The sequence below is a fragment of the Phoca vitulina genome, unplaced genomic scaffold (assembly GCF_004348235.1).
Source record: "Phoca vitulina isolate PV1807 unplaced genomic scaffold, GSC_HSeal_1.0 scaffold14, whole genome shotgun sequence".
NCBI classification, from domain to species: Eukaryota; Metazoa; Chordata; class Mammalia; order Carnivora; family Phocidae; genus Phoca; species Phoca vitulina.
Window position 1 is genome coordinate 16819064 of NW_022589717.1, and position 17116 is coordinate 16836179.

The window sequence follows — 17116 nt, forward strand, 5'->3', positions numbered from 1 at the left end:
AAAAATCTTCAAGGCACATTCAAGTTTTCTAGCAAAGAAGCCTATTCTAAAACTACGATGACTGAAACTACAAAAGCACCTATCGGACACTCGACGGCATTTTTTTTGCTCAAGTGTCCATCAGCGGGAAATTAGCCTTGAGCCAAGGCGGCATCGGAAACCACACTGGCTTCCTCCTGTAAATCATCCCCAGCAGAGGATTCTGACTCAACGGGAGGCTTCTTCTCGTTCAGCACTTTCACCAGAGCTTTCCTTCTCTGTTGTCCCTTTATCATCATTTCCGGCAACCTTTTCATGCGAAGCTGCATTCTGAGCCTCTGAGGCCATTTCAGCGCTGCTCTGTGCGGTGGCGCCCAGGGCTGCGGCGGTCACCTCTGGCCCAGCTTCAGCACTGACCGCGCCGGTGTCCGCCGCAGCGGCCTCCGCACCCCCAGGAGAGGCTGAAGCCTCTTCTATGGCTGCACCTGTAGCGTCTGGACTGTCTTCCGCATCTACCTCCGGAACTTCCGCTGAAGATGCTTCACACACTTCTGAACTTGCTTTCTCAGCTCCCGCCACCTTCTCTATTTCACCTTTAAGATTTAAGATTTAATTAAGATTGACCATTAAGCAAAGGGTTAATTTAAAGAGCATGGGAATACAGTGGAAGTCTGCGCAGTCATTTGTAAAAATGAGACAAAGCTATATGGACCAATATGAAATGGTCTTCGAGGTAGCCTGTCAAGTGAAAAAAAGCAAGGAAAAGAGCAATGTATACCGTATGGTACTATTTGTGCTAGGACCAAAGGAGGTAGGACATACCTAGATAGTTTTTATTTGTAAAGACTCTCTAGGAGGATACAAAGAAGCTGGTATTACTGATTGCCTCTGGGGAGGGAAAATGGGGATCTGCTTTTTCATAAACCCTTTTGAACCTGTTAAACTTAAAAAAAAAATTACAGGGGCGCCTGGGTGGCTCAGTCGTTAAGCGTCTGCCTTCGGCTCAGGTCATGATCCCAGGGATCGAGCCCCGAATCGGGCTCCCTCCTCGGTGGGAAGCCTGCTTCTCCATCTCCCACTCCCCCTGCTTGTGTTCCCTCTCTTGCTGTCTCTCTTTGTCAAAATAAATGAATAAAATCTTTAAAAAATTACAAATATTATTGATTTAAATACAAAGAACATGAAAATAAACAGCCAACCTTTCATGTGAAATAGCCTGGGAGAGCAGCCGACTTACTAGTTGATGACTGAGCAATCAGTAATACTCTCTCAACCTCAGTTTTATCATCTGTAAAATGGGGATATCGATAATATCTGCCTCAAAGAGCTATTGTGAGGATTGATTAAAATCATGTGTATGATAAGGGATTTAAAAACAAAAGTGCGGGGCACCTGGGTGACTCAGTAGGTTAAGCACCTGACTCTTGATTTCAGCTCAGGTCATGATCTCAGGGTTGTGAGATAGAGCCCCTCAGTGAGCTCCAGGCTTAGTGGGGAGTCCACTTGGGATTCTCTCTCTCCCTCTGCTGTCCCCTCTCTTTCTCTCTCTCCCTGTGTGTGTGTGTGTGTGTGTATACACATAACGGAAATGCTGTATTTCATTATTATTGCAATCAGCCTTCTCATGATTATATTCAGTAATGTTTACTGAAGATATTCCATTTCTTACTGTTGTCATGACTAAAGGTTAAAATTGGTTCATAAGTAGCTATTATCTGTCCCTAAATAGTGATCATAGTAATTGATAATAATGGCATTATAATTGAGATGGAAAAAAGTATTTAAAGCAAGCAGTTCAAGGCAAGAAATATGTATTAGGGTGAAAATGTAAAGTTTCTGTTCTAGTAGTTGGCATTTTATCAATCAGATCAACTGAGGGACTTAATAGACATGACTGATTGTACTAATGTCAAGTGTACTTTGGGCAAAGACACATGGGCGATCTTAGCCAAAACTGAAACAAAAATTAGTTTTATGATTTAAAAAAATATAATGAGGGAAATGAGAGGTGAAGCTGCTGAGAGAGACAGATACTAAAATTATGCTTGCCTGAATGGAAGCCTGAGTAGGGGAAAAGTAATATTACCACACAAAGAATTCAAAGCCACTGGTCAGCAGTACAAATGTAAAACATTTCATTTATCTAATGCACTCATCCAAAACATATAACAATATTCTTTAGGTTTTGGTTGGGCTTTCCCTTTCTGAATGAACTCCTGCCCAGAGCCATTCTGTCAAGTTAGTAAAGAAGCCAAAAGCAAATAGTGTTCATTGCTAGACTAAGATCATGGAAATCAATGCCTTAAGAGAAAAAAATAATAAATTCACTTTACCTTGAAGTGGATGTAACTCTGCTTTGGTTTTTTCTTTCAAATTTGTTATATGTTCCGTGTGTTTGGCTTGCTCTGATGTGACCGTCTTGTAAGTCTGAAAGTAAATGTGTGCTTAAGTTTATTTCTTGAGCTCTAAAATTCATCATGCCAAGTTCAAAGGTATATACAATTCAAAGAAGAGAAACCAATGTACCCCACCTACTCTTTTGCTTCCCCTTTGGAAACTTTTGCTATTAAGTAGAACACTTTAAAAAGAAAAGAAACAAATGCTCTAACAGGAGTCAAAGATAACAGAAAACACACAGTAGATACAAAGATGAAGACAAAGAAGAAAAACAAATTATGCTAGAATCAAAATATTCTGACAGGCATTTGCAGATATCCTCTGGCATTTATCCCAGGGAAATGGGAACTTATGTGCACACAAAATCCTGTACACAAATGTTCATGGTTGCTTTATTTGTAATAGCCAAAAGCTGCAATCAGGCTGGGGGTCTTACAACAGGTGAACGGTTAAGCAAACTGTGGTACGTCCATAACATAGAATGCTACTCAGGATTAAAAAGGAACAAACCGTCAATACAGTATAACAATTTGGATGAATCTCCAGGTAATTATGCTGGGTGAAAAAAGCCAGTCTCAAAATATTATATACCTTATAATTCCATTTATGTAACATTCGTGAAATGGAAAGTTATAGAACTAGAGAACAGATTCCTGGTCGCCAGGGCTGGGAAGAAGTGAGGAGACTGGCAAAAGAGACTGAGCGCAATTACAAAGGGCTACACAAGGGATCCTGTATCTTGACAGTGGTGGTGAATACACGAATCTACACGTGACAGAACTGCCCAGAACTAAATACACACACACACAAAAGCAAGTTAATGTGGTGAAATCTGAATAAGAACAATGGATTTTATCAATGTCCATTTCCTGGTTGTGATATTGGATTATCCCTATAAAAGATGTTAATCACTGGGGGAAATGAGGTGAAGACTATATGAGATCTCTCTGTATTAGCTCTTATAACTGCATGTGAAACGCATTCATCTCATAATAAAAATTTTGGAAAAAAATCTTCCAAAATGGCATATTTGTAGACCCTAATGAAGATTCCTTAAGTAAGCTAGAGTTATTCCTTAAAAGCAGCACTGTGACCTGACCATCGGTTATTTCAGAAACAGAATAGGGAATAAAGCTATCTCAATCACAGATCTGATGTGCAGGCTTCCTTTCATTTCATATTCAAGTACTCCTCTCTGGCCTGTGTTCATTTTAGCCAACGATCTTTTAAAAATGAAAATCTCCCTAGTTAGATAATATTGTTTATATTATCTCAGCTTTAAAAAAGTGTTAGGGATTTATCACTTAGTAGCAGGATTACAGATTTTTAAAATTTGTATATTTATATATAATATTCTCTAAATTTTTAATAATCAAAAACCAAGCATCTTATTAAAAATTATACTTTGCAAATTACAAACCATTTTATACCATGTTAAAATTAGACTGTGAACACGGAAAATCTGTAACCTCAGGGGTGGAGATGATACCGAAGCGGTCCTAACAAATCCCACAGAGTTTGGTGAATTCAGACTTGAATCATCTGGGTTTGAAACTTGCAGGACAAACAGGATCAGCAGGAATGATGGTCACCATTTCTGAATAAGAGCAGGGAATACTTTCCCAGTAGGGTGGGAGCTCCTGATAGCTTAAACCACTGTGCTGAGCCGACCCCCTCCGCTCTCAGTACAGGAAAGCTGAGCCTGTGCAGGGGTTCACATTCCTGAAATGGCCATCCCAGCAGTGACATCCCAAGGAACATTACTTTTTTTTTGTTCAAGGGGCTTAAACACAAGATGGGAAGAAAGACTAGTTTAGGTAGGACTGAAGAGATGATGATATTAGAATAATTCATACTCATGTGTGGCCGGGAGAATCTAGCTTTTCCAAATCTAATGCGGACAAACACAGAGTAGAAAAAAGGCCTGTCAGAAGAGGCCTTTGGAAAGCCTCGAATCGAGACTTTGGAAGTTATTTCTGAATGATATTACTTATTACATGTAAGCGTTTAAAATATCCCACAAATACCTCAGACCCTCAAAAAATTGACATGACCTGGGCCTCTCTCAGATTCTATGAGGCCCTTGTAGTAGATTTTACTTGGAAATGAAAAACTGGCTAGTGAGCATCTATGAATTCAATTCAGATAAATCTAGCAGAGAACTTATTTTAAAGTATAGGACAAGGGGAGGGGGGACTAGAATACAGGTTTTCAAGTGCCTCACATTCTGTATTTCCTCCTGACAAGAGCCTAAGATTCTTGGGAATTAAGGCTTCCAACATTCAAGAGTAAAACCACATATTCTCAGAGGTGGAAAGGGACTTGGAGCTCATCGCCTTGTCCAACTTCCACTCCCATTGTGAGAGAGAAAGGCCAGAAAGGGCTCGAATGAGAAGCCAGTTTATAACCGTCCAGTTTACGATTGCTTTTGCAAAGAAAGATTTAGTGGGCTGGAGAGGTTCATGTCTGGCACTAATAAACATAATTATGGGTATAGTGAGTTCCAGATGAAATTCTATCTTCCAGCTCCCCACATAATCACATGGCCCAGCCCAATCTCTGTTTCTCCAATGGCCTATATCCAACAATAGTAGCCCTGGGCAGTGAATTAACATTAAGCAGTAGAAAGACGGTAGAAGGAAAGGAATCTGGGTATGAGTAAAAGCTGATAGATCAGTGGAGGACAATAATATAAGTGAGATATTTGAAGTTTCCTGGTTTCTTGAGGCTCTCAAAATTCTGAAGATTAGAATAAGTTATTTTGGTTTGGCCATCTATATACAAACTGCTCCTAGTTATGCCTAAAAGTCCCTTTATGCATATTTCTGTAGGGTCAAACCAAAATGTAGTGACTCTTGTGTACTCTTAGGGTTTCCAAAGAATTTATATTTATTTTACTTTTATTCACACTGAAGATTAAATTTTGATTTAGAAAGTTTATGACAAAATGGGGAATGATTCGGGGTGCCTGGGTGGCTCAGTTGGCTGGGCGACTGCCTTCGGCTCAGGTCATGATCCCAGAGTCCTAGGATCGAGTTCTGCACCGGGCTTCCGGCTCAGCGGGGAGCCTGCTTCTCCCTCTGACCCTCTCCCCTCTCATGCTGTTTCTCTCTCGCTCACTCTCTAATAAATAAATAAATAAAATCTTAAAAAAAAAATGGGGAGGGCGCCTGGGTGGCTCAGTTGGTTAAGCGACTGCCTTCGGCTCAGGTCATGATCCTGGAGTCCCTGGATCGAGTCCCGCATCGGGCTCCCTGCTCGGCAGGGAGTCTGCTTCTCTCTCTGACCCTAACCCCTCTCATGTGCTCTCTCTCATTCTCTCTCTCTCTCAAATAAATAAATAAATAAATCTTTAAAAAAAAAAAAAATGGGGAATGATTCAATAGACTTGTTTATTATTACTTATTTAATGCAAAAATATCTCATCATTTTAGCCCCAAAATCATACTATCAAAAGCTTCATTTTATAGTGATTACCTGGGAGGAGTGGGTAAAACATTCTTTTAATTTTGCGTATGTCTATTTTGAATTTTTAAAAAATATATGAATATTACCTTTTTAAAATAATGAAGGTATATAAAGATATATAAAACTAATAAAAACTATGGAGACAGTAAAAAGATTCAGAGAGGAAGGAATGACTAGGTGGAACACAGGGAATTTTTAGGGCACTGAAACTATTCTGTTTGATACTATAATGGATATATCTTCATATATTTGTCCAAACCTATAGAATGTACAATACCGAGAGTGAGCCCTAATGTACACTACAGACTTTAGTTAGTTATAATGTATTGATATTGACTCACCAGTTGTAACAAATGTGCCACACTAATGTGAGACTGTTGATGGAGGGAGTGTTGAGAGGAGGTATGAGAACTCTGTACTTCCTGCAGATTTTTCTGTAAACCTACAATGCTCTAAAAACATAGTCTATTGGGCACGTGGTCGCTCAGTCGGTTAAGTGTCTGCCTTCGGCTCAGGTCATGATCCCAGGGTCCTGGGATCGAGCCCCACATCGGGCTCTCCACGGGAAGCCTGCTTCTCCCTCTCCCACTCCCCCTGCTTGTGTTCCCTCTCTGGCTGTGTCTCTCTCTGTCAAATAAATAAACTGAATCTTTAAAAAAAAAAAACCAGTCTATTAATTTAAGTTAATCTTTCAAAACAGTTCTTGTTAAATGTTAATAATAGTACCTACTTAGAGAATTACTGTAATTATTAAATGAGCCGTGAGTCTGTCATATGAGAAACACTCGAATGTCAACTATTATTAGTATTTATAATAACATCATTTTTAAAAAAGATTTTATTTATTTATTTGAGAGAGAGCACAAGAAGGGGGAGGGTCAGAGGGAGAAGCAGACTCCCCGCTGAACAGGGAACTCCAGGGACTGCAGGATCATGACCTGAGCCGAAGGCAGTCATTTAACCAACTGAGCCACCCAGGTGCCCCTAATGACATCATTTTGACTAGAAGTCACCCGTACTTGGCAGTGTATGCTGTGTGAGAAATGTTGATTTCACATCTAAAAAAAATCTTCATAATCTTGTATATTTAATTAATCCCATGTCCTGACCTTGACAATGCTTTGAGTTTTACCATAGGTTGTAAAATACACGAATTCCTAAACATTATGGTTACTTAAACACTTACATAATATCCACCAGCACTGACTGTGACACCTACAACCAGATAATAGATCATATTTGATCCAGATGATCCAGGCAATTTGTTAGACGACATCCAGCGAAGAGATGCTAGGAAAACAAGTTGAAACACAGTTTCATGATATTAAGCAAAACTATTTAAAATAATTATATCTTAAAAAAATTCTCCCCTTCGGTGAACTTAGAATCTATTAACATCAAGTGATTTTAGCTTAAGGGAATACAGTATCACAAGGTAGGATAATGATTCCATTTGACATTTTCCCAATCTCGTTTGATAAGTACTTATGAAACCTGTCACCTTCGTGCTTAGCATCATGCTTTTCTTGGAAAGAGTGCGGGTGTGGGTAAGGAGAAATGACAAAAGCACTGAACAATTTTGACAGTCAAACGAGATGCAAAAGAAATCCATTTGCTGTATGTACTCCACACCACAGGATTCAGGGGAAAAGATGATTTTTCCAAAAATTGAATTAAATATATTTGTACTTAAAACTTACATGTTAAATAAAACATGTTGAAATCCAACACATTTCTATAAATCTGTAATACGAATGTCTATGTAGGCAGAAATATTAATTTTTCTAACAAAAGCCTTTAAAGATGGGCAGATATAAGCTTAAGACAAAACGTTACAACATGGTCATGTCTGAAATGGAAGTACAATTCTGTACAAACTAATAGAAATAGGTAAGCGTACTGTATTATTACATCTAAATATATAAAACCACATGCCCTGGAATTGAAATTTTTATAATAGACTCACAGCTAGAAAGAGCTTAAAGTTCATATAGCTCAAATTCTTTATTTTAAAGATAAAAAAGTAGAGACATTTGTTGAATGAATAAATAAATGTTGAGCACCTACTCTGTGTTTGGCCTTGTTAGAATCATTAAGGATAGAACTGTGCACAAGACATACAAGGTCCCTAGCCTCAAGTAGCTCACCGTGTAGAAGGAGCGAACAAAGGTACAGACAAATGATTGTAGACAAGTAACTGCAATGCCATGTGACAAATGCTGGAACAGAAGCAAGTAGAAGTTGCAACAACAGCAAGAAAATTCAGTGAAAAACCTCAGCTAGTTGCCTCAAGGGACCTGCCACAACTGGAGAGACATGACCTGGGTTTTGAAGGAAAGTAGGGGAGATTGTCAGATAAATAAGGGCAGAGAAAACTGAACCGGAGGCAGAAGGCACAGCGTGTGCAGGAGAGCTGGAAAAGTGCCGCGTAATTGGATGTGGCCTGACACAGAGGATGGGCGCGAGGACTAAGAAGTTTTGATTTGCAGAGGGCAAATCTTCAGACATTTGCACTGATTACAAATCTTTGAAGTAGCAATACTGGAAAGATTTCCTGTGTGTGTTTTTAGTTTGGATATAAATGCCCATCTCTTGGAAAAAAATATTTTTTCCCCACAAATGTTCCCAAAGAGGCTATGGTAAGAGGGTATGGCTTTGACTTGTAGTGGGGCTTTTGTTGGTTTGAAAATACATCTGTTACTGAACAGGGAATGTGTAGCTTCTGTAGTTGTCAACCAGACATAAATATCAAAAAGATTATTTTAAATAGGAAGGAATAAAGAAAATCATCAGAGATGTAAGTAAAGACTTAAACACAAATACAATTATGCAGTTATTTAAAAGAGCAATGAAATGGGAAATATTTAATAAAGATTAATTAGTTAAATTTGAGCGTATCCATACAATGTGGAACAGAAGTTTTGCAGGAGAATATTACTTCCGTGAGAAAATATTTACAATATACTAAATGCAAAGTTATAGAATAATCTATACAGGACTATCTCAGTTTGTGGAAGCAATGTGCATAAGAATAAAATGCAAGAGGAAAAAAAGGTCTGGAACATTATATATACTAAAACGTAAATGGTGGTATTCCTTGAGTGGTAGGATTACAAGTGACTTCTATTTTGTCTTTCTGCGTTCCTTCCAATGATCTATTACAAACCCAATTATTTACTCATTAAAAAGTTACATTTTTAAAAGCAAAAGCCAGAGAACACAATTTGATGAGGCACAGCTAAAATTTTACCCTTCAATAAAACTGAAAGTTTTATTTTTCATCAAAACAGTAAGTACCAATAAAAAAGGTCAATTAATGTCCATAACTGAAACCAGATTCCCAGTCAATAATAGTTCTTAAAATACATAAACAAATCAGTGCTACGAAAAAAGTAATTAGATGAAAATTAGAGAAAGATCAGTGTTGCTACAGCCAGTGTTGCTAATTGCCGATTTAGAATTTTTAACCTACTCTCCCCTTAGCCCAAGTTGGGGAAGAAATTATCTGAAACGCGTCGCTACAAAAGGGGTGTGTGTTTGTGCCTGAAGGCCGTGGGGCATGCGGGCGATAACGCAGAAGGCCACGGTCAGGGGGCTCATCTTTCTCCCCTCCCAACCCCCAATCACAACGGCCTCGCTATCTTCAGATGTTTAAAATTAATGGCTTCTCTCTATTTGTCAGTGAAAAAAAACTGCTCTGTCTTACTCAGTATAAAGATAAAGAAAAACGAAAAAAATACCTTATTCCGTTACTTGTGAGGCAACTACTTCCTACGAGCATTTTAAGAGAAAAACAAAGCTAGCTGGACAGACCTTCCTTCCCTCCCACCACCACCATCACCCCCACAGGCCTAATCAAAGTGGGGGGAAAAAAATCGGCCCATGGAATTTTCCGCAGGAGAGTTTCTCTCTCGGCTCTAATGCACGCTCTGGGCTAAACTACCTCACAAGCCCTACAAAGTGAGGCGAAGTGCAGGGGGAACTAAGAACTTTCCAAGAGGTTGTCTAAGAGCCGGGGGCTAAGCTGGACGGAAAAGACAGGGGAGACTGAGGAGGTCTAGGAAGGAGCGGCTGGGGCCGAACAGCGCGGGAGCGCAAAGCCGGCCGGGTGGCCGCCGGCCGCAGGGAGGAAAAACATGCATGCTCACACTTATTAAGCCCCGACAATGTTCCAGGCGCTAGAGTAGGCGGCTTTCCTATTTCTCCAGTTTTAGTTAAGAAGCTTCCAGCTTGCACTGCAACTTCCCCTTTAGGAAATTTCTGAATACTATCCCTCTTCCCCTGCATCCCCAAATCTAAAGGTGACAGATAACTGGGACGGCTGAGCCGAACAGCTTAGGATAGCTCCAGGTTTCTGCGCAGACCCAGGGAAAGTGCTTCGAAGGCTCACGGAGCTCCGGCTGGCGAGCCCTGGACAAGCCTTGAGTTTATTTACTCAGGGGTATTTACCCAACATTTACTGGGCCCGCACTCCCTCCCGCGCCCTGCCTGGCTCCATCGTGCCACCCGTTCCTCTTGCTTCCTCGCGAAGTTGGAGAGCGCACAGGTCCCTATGCTAATAGAAGGAGTTTAAGCTACGCGGGCGTTAGCCAGGCACTTTTCTAAGCGCTTTTAACTGCATATTAACTCATTTAAAACTCACACCATTACTGTCCCCATTTTAGAGATGAGGAAGCAGGTGAAATCACTTGCCCAAGATCAAGATTCGAACCCGGGAAGCCTAGGCCGGATTCCGAAGCCGCGCTGGAAAAGTTCCCTAAGTCTTCAAGAACTTCGGGGCGTCTTCCCCGCGACTTTCCTTCATTTCTCCCCCTATCCTCAATCCCAGGCTTCTGCAGCTCGGGCCGGGTTTGGCCCCCAGGGTGCCGGCGGGTACGGGGGCGCCGGCAAATCCGCGCGCAAGGCGCCTGTCCTCTTCAGGCTTGGACGCCCGGGCCAGCGCGGCACTCACCGTCCTTCCGGAGCGGCGCGGGGCCGGAGGGCGCCCTCAGAGGCAGCGCCAGCGTCTTGGAGACCGCCCTGCGGAGATACATCGCGCCCACTGCCCGCCGCCCGCCACCCGCCGTCCGCCGCGCAGCCCGCTCCGCAGCCTAGGGCGCGCTGCGGGGCGAGGGAGCCGCCGCGAGCCCCGCCCCGGGGAGGAGCGCTGACCCCCGCCCAGCCCCGCCCGTGTGTCCCCGGGAGGTGGGGAGGGGTTGGTCGCCCGCTTCTTCCTCCCCCAACCCAATCTCCAGACTTTGCTGCTTTCTCCGGGATCCGAGAAGCTAGCTGATGGCGCCTTCTCCGAAAAGGGATCGGGAACCGAGAAATCACCATCACCTGCCTGCCTCGTACTGTTCCACTGTGTTGAACTCCACCGAATAGGCTGGAAATGTTTAGGGATTCGCATCGTGAAAAAGACAGACATGGTTTATCATGCCGATGCAATCTGAACCCATTTTAAGTCACACTCCCCGTTAGTTTTCCTAAGAGTGGAAGGGGTAGCTGCAAGTTTCCTGGAGGTGGAATGAGGAGAGGAGCAGTGCACTGGCTGATGTTCAGAATCATAAGAAAATCCCCAGGAATAGTTGAATCTCTAGGCAATTCACTGTTACAAAAACTTTAAATATAAACTCCTAAAATGCTGTATATTCCTGTATGGGTTGTGGAATTAGTATTTCCACATGAACTAAAAATTCTGAATTATTAGTTTCTTCCCCCAGATTTCAATTTCTTGCTTCATTGTGGCTACAAGAATTTGTCATAATTTGAATATGGAAACCAATAATTTATACTTACAGCATTTTCTAAATGATTAATTTTGGAAGGCACGTTTCCTCCTATTATTATCCCTCATATGTGTTTGGCATTTGATAGTTTATAAAGCACTTGCACATATATTATCTCCTTTAATTCTCAGTTCAACCCTCTGAGGAAGACAGTAATTATTACCTTTAGCAAATGGCTTGGTGGTAGGGAGGAATGTCCAGGGACTGATGGTCATGAATTAAAAAATAAAGGACATGATCATAGTTCTTCTAGTTTCAAGTTCTCTTGGCATGTTACAGGCACATTCACACATTTGTTATGTGAATAAACACTGCTCAGAGATTCTACTTCTGTGCCCAATTCTAGTAATATTTAACATATGCTCACTTGAAGAATACAAAGTCAATGGTCAGAACTCGTTTTTTGAGGGGCACCTGGGTGGCTCAGTCCGTTAAGCGTCTGCCTTTGGCTCAGGTCATGGTCTCAGAGTCCTGGAATCAAGCCCCACATGGAGCCCTCTGCTTAGAGCGGGGAGTCTGCTTTTCCCTCCCAAAGACAACTGGTTTGGTTTTTTTTTTTTTAAGATTTTATTTATTTATTTGACACAGAGAGAGAGCACAAGTAAGGGGAGCGGCAGAAGGAGAGGGAGAAGCAGGACTCCCTGCTGAGCAGGGGGCCTGATGTGGGGCTCCATCCCAGGACCCTGGGATCATGACCTGGGCTGAAGGCAGACGCTTAACCGACTGAAACACCTAGGCGCCCCACAACTGGTTTTTTGGTATTCAGAGTAGCTAGCTATCCCTAGTGATTAAACACTTGAATAAGAGCAAGTAGGTAATCTGTAGTTAATGAGCAATCAAATTTAGATTTCCAAGCAGGGCAAGAAGGGGCTAGGTCTCCACCAAGAGGCTGATATTCCTGAAAGTAGCAAAATGCAGGTTAGTGTAGTTACTACCTTGACCAGCATCAAGTATACATCCTCTGGCAACTAGAGGTTAGCTATCTCCCTGGGGTGTAGAATGTTTAATGAACTGCTAGCAGCTAGGACCAATGGACAAATCAAACCAAATCTGCCTTCCACTATATCTCATTTGTTCACTGGTATACTTGGGGATGAATTTTTACTTGGCTGCCAGGGAGAAGAAGTAGTCAAAGGCAGTAAATGCATTTAAATGAATTAATGCATGCATTATACTGTTATTCAATGTGTTAGAAGTGCCCCTAAAAAGGATTATTTTCAAGTAAATATTTGTAAATGATGGTGGCTCTTAGGACACTGTTCTAGGCTCCTTTTCAGAATCCAGTTCTATTCTTGTTCTGGATATAGTCTGAGGTCTTCCAGATCACCTCCAGGTTTCATAGTAGCCACCCAATCTCAATCAGTTAAACTGTTAAGTATCTGTCAAAAGGCTTACAAGATGCTAGGGACCATGCTAGATGCTGGAGATTAGTTATAATTTATTTCACAAATATTTATCGAGTATCTATTATGTTAGGCACTGTTCCAAGGCAATCTCCAATGAATAAGATGAAATTTCTGCTATCACACAGATGTTATAGTTGCAGGTAAATGAGACATGGAACCAACATCTTTTCTCAGAGGTAGCTACCAAGCCCACCATCAATGGGGCCAATGATGAAAAGAAATCTCTGATCAGGTATTAATAATAAATGTGATCTAAGGCCTTTGGTGAAAACCAAACTAGTTTTAACAATGCAAACTGATTGGTTTAAATGATGCAAGAATAACACACATGTATAGGCCTTTAAAAGCTTTTCCCAAAGTATTGTCTCATCTATTTGTGTACTTTATCCTCTTAACGATCCCCAGGGATATTGGATAATGCTAATTATCCCTATATCACGTATGAGAAAAACCGAGGTAGTATAGTATTATAGTTAAGAATATGAGTTTGGTTGGGGGACGCCTGGGTGGCTCAGTCGTTAAGCGTCTGCCTCTGGCTCAGGTCATGATCCCAGTGTCCTGGGATCGAGCCCCGCATAGGGCTCCCTGCTCAGCAGGGAGCCTGTTTCTCTCTCTGCCTGCCGCTCCCCCTGCTTGTGCTCTGTCTCTCAAATAAATAAATAAAAAATCTTAAAAAAAAAAGTATGAGTTTGGGAGCTAGATACCTGGTCTATTTTACTGGTCTGAGTAAAATGTGGACCATTCCTTTATATATAGAGTTGGGTGTGAGCTCTAAAGCACATTAGGTATGAAATGTGCTCCTCTAGTTGGAGGAGGCAGTGCTAGATTCTGACTTCCAGCCCAGCTGGAGCTCAAGGCTCCTTTTACCATATTCTGCTGCCTTTCAACGCACGTGTCCCAGGATCCATTGTGTTCCACTCTCTTATCAGATGGTATGATCTAGTGGGGAGCCTACCATGTCCTCTAGGTTGGATGTGGCCATGCCAGCTGGGAGAGGTAAGAATCATGAGTTAAATAGTGCCATTCTCCAGGTCCTATTCATCTTAGTTAAAAGCTTGATGCCTCTCATTTCTTTTTTCTTTTTTTTTTTCACGTAAGCTCTGTGCCCAGCATGGGGCTTGAACTCACAGTCCTGAAATCAAGAGCCTCATGCTCCACTGACTGAGCCAGCCGGGCGCCCCAAGCTCAAGGCCTCTTGGATCAGAGGGCATTTTCTACCCACTCTACTGCTCCTGTAGAATATGTGGCTTTCCATTTTGATGGCCAACTCTTCACATCTTGATGAAACATTTCCCATGAGGACATGAGAAGACATGTCCTTGAGTTGTCAAATTCACTCTGTCACAAGCTGTTTCTCCCAAATGCAAGAGAATTTTAGCATAGGTCTTTGCTATAGAAGACTGAGAAGCTCAGACAATAATTTCCCAGCTGTCGGTCACGTTGTTTATAATACTGCCCTTGAGCACGTCCTTGACATTTTTCTTGGTCTGGTTGGGAAAACAAGAATCAAGGGTCAGGGACAATTTGGCTTACCTAAGATGGACTCCCACCTAATTGTGATTGCTGACAAAGAAGATATTAGTCTTGAAAACATATTGTAAGGGTCCTCTATTGGCAATATTAATCATACTTACTCAAGGCTTAAGTGCTATAAATTAAAAGCAATTTTCAAAGACTGAGTGATTTCCTGGGCTCCACCAGAAGTTAGAAAAAGCTTTTCTTTTTTCTTTCTTAAGATTTTATTTATTTGAGAGAGAGAGAGAGAGAGAGAGGACACAAATGGGGGGAGGAGCAGAGGGAGAGGGAGCAGCAGACCCCCCGCTGAGCAGGGAGCCCGAAGCAAGGCTGGATCCCAGGACCCTGAGATCATTATCTGAGCTGAAATTAAGAGTGGGACGCTTAACCGACCGAACCATCCAGGCGCCTCACAGCTTTGTTTTTCTTAACACTAAATCCTTAGGGTATAATCTGTACAAATTTGGATGGCTTAGGACAACAGAAATAGATTCTCACAGTTTGGGGCACTCGAAGTCTGAAATCAAGGTGTCAGCTGGGCCACACCTGCTCTGAAACTAGTAGGGGAGAATCCTTCCTTGCCTTTTCCAGCTTCTGAGTTTGTTGGTAATCCTTGGCTTGTGGATGCATCACTCCAATCAATCTCTGCCTCTATCATTACATGGCGGTCATCTCTCTGTGTGTCTGTGTCTCTTCTCATAAATATACCAGTCATATTAGATTAAGGATCCACTCTAGGCCTGTATGAGCTCATCTTAACTAATTATATCTGCAACTACCGTATTTCCAAATAAGGTCACATTCTGAGATACTGAGGGTTAGGACTACAACATATCTTTTGGGGGATACAATCCAACCTATTACTTCCTATACTTGCAACTGAGTTTATATAGCCTGTTTTTCCCATGGCAACTTAAAATAATTTAGGGGCACCTAGCTGGCTCCGTCGGAAGAGCATGCAACTCTTGATCTCAGGGTTGTGAGTTCAAGCCCCACATTGGAGGTAGAGCTTACTTAAAAATGAATGAATGAATGAATGAATAACTGAATGACTACCTCACAGCTACTCAATCTGAAAAAAGGTCTACCTATTTTTAAATTTTTTTTAAGATTTATTTGACAGAGAGAGAGACAGCGAGAGAGGGAACACAAGCAAGGGGAGTGGGAGAGGGAGAAACAGGCTTCCCACTTAGCAGGGAGCCTGATGCGAGGTTCAATCCCAGGACCCTGGGATCATGACCTGAGCTGAAGGCAGACACTTAACCACTGAGCCACCCAGGCGCCCCTGATTTTGATCTGATAAAAATCTTGACTGTATTTGACAAAGGATTTTGTCTGCATCTTCTTTTTTATGGAAACTCTCTTACATTATTACTAAAGAAACCATAATTTGACCACAATTCCTCTTGGGAATTTAGAATTAGAATGATTCTTGTTTGGTCCAACCACACTCTTCAACTAAGATGTAAATCTAGTAACTACTGACTGTGGCCTATTACAGTATGAATTAGGTTAGAAAAGAAAATTGGGTAAAGAAAACAGACAGCAGGGCTAAGAGCAAGAGTCTTGATAACGTTTGAGTTCCAGGCCCCTTATTACTGGGCCCAGGTGCATTCCTGTTTTTGGTGTCTGTGGGTCACTCTGCATCCTCATAACCTTTTTTTTTTTTTTTTTTTTTAGCTTCACACAGTTTGAGTTAGGTTTCAGTATTTAACTTAGAAAGCATTTCCACCAGCGCCACTATATGCACAACTCTAGGTTACTCAAAGAATAATTTACATCTGTGCTATCCAATAAAGCAGCCACCAGCCTCATGTGGCTATTCAAATAAATGAAAATGAAATATTCAAAATGCAGTCACATTAATCACATTCCAAATGCTCAATATCCACAAGGGGCTAGTGGATAGCAGACAAAACATTTCCATCAATACAGAAAAGTTCTTCTGGACAGCCGGGTCTTCAGGAATGGCTCCCCCTGGAGTCACACAGGCATAGTCAAGATGCAAGTCCACACAGGGTAGCTATGTTTGCAGGGCCTGACATACAGTTGATATTGTTTATAATTTATTTCCAACTGAGGTTGCCAGTTTCTGGAATTTCAAGTGTCTTAGAGTTTTCAATTCCCTTTCGGCAGATGTATTTTTACATGTTTCTTTTAGTGCCTTGATTTGTGAGTTGATACCTGACTTCTTGTTTTACCATGTGAGGACATTAGTTCCCTACTGCTGCTACAACAGTGTTTTAAAACAACACAAATTTATTACAAGGTTTTTTTTGTTTTTGTTTTTGTTTTAGGTGAGAAAGCCATCACAGTTCTCACTGGGCTAAAATTAAGGTGTCAGCAGCACTGTGTTCCTTTCGGGAGGCTCCAAGGGAGAATGTGACTTTTCCATTCCTTGGCTCTTGGCCCCTTTCCACCTTCAAAGCTAGCAACGGCCAGCTGAGTCTTTTTCACATCACATCACTGACACACTCTTCTGCCTCCCCCTTCCACTTATATGGACCCTTGTGATTTCACTGGGCCCAACCAAATAATCCAGGATAATCTCCCCCTTTAAGTGTCAAACTTAGTGATTAGCAA

At 41.6% G+C, this 17116-nt stretch overlaps 1 protein-coding gene across 1 annotated transcript; it reads right to left on the bottom strand.

The window, feature by feature from the left end:
* Nucleotides 1–207: 207 nt before the first annotated feature.
* On the bottom strand, nucleotides 208–10877 carry MGARP (mitochondria localized glutamic acid rich protein). The gene is made up of 4 exons (XM_032412718.1): nucleotides 10796–10877; nucleotides 7031–7134; nucleotides 2313–2406; nucleotides 208–572 (listed from the first exon to the last, which is right to left on the bottom strand). The coding sequence occupies exons 1-4, from the start codon at nucleotides 10875–10877 to the stop codon at nucleotides 208–210; spliced, it is 645 nt and encodes a 214-aa protein (XP_032268609.1).
* Nucleotides 10878–17116: the final 6239 nt, after the last annotated feature.

Excerpts from the sequence above, each read along its gene's own strand:
- MGARP (XM_032412718.1), bottom strand. The coding sequence starts at position 10,877 with ATGTATCTCCGCAGGGCGGTCTCCAAGACGCTGGCGCTGCCTCTGAGG. Across the intron at positions 2,407-7,030 it reads TCAGTGCTGGTGGATATTAT|ACTTACAAGACGGTCACATC; the intron begins GTAAGTGTTTAA and ends ATTTACTTTCAG. Across the intron at positions 573-2,312 it reads AGAGTTACATCCACTTCAAG|GTGAAATAGAGAAGGTGGCG; the intron begins GTAAAGTGAATT and ends TAAATCTTAAAG.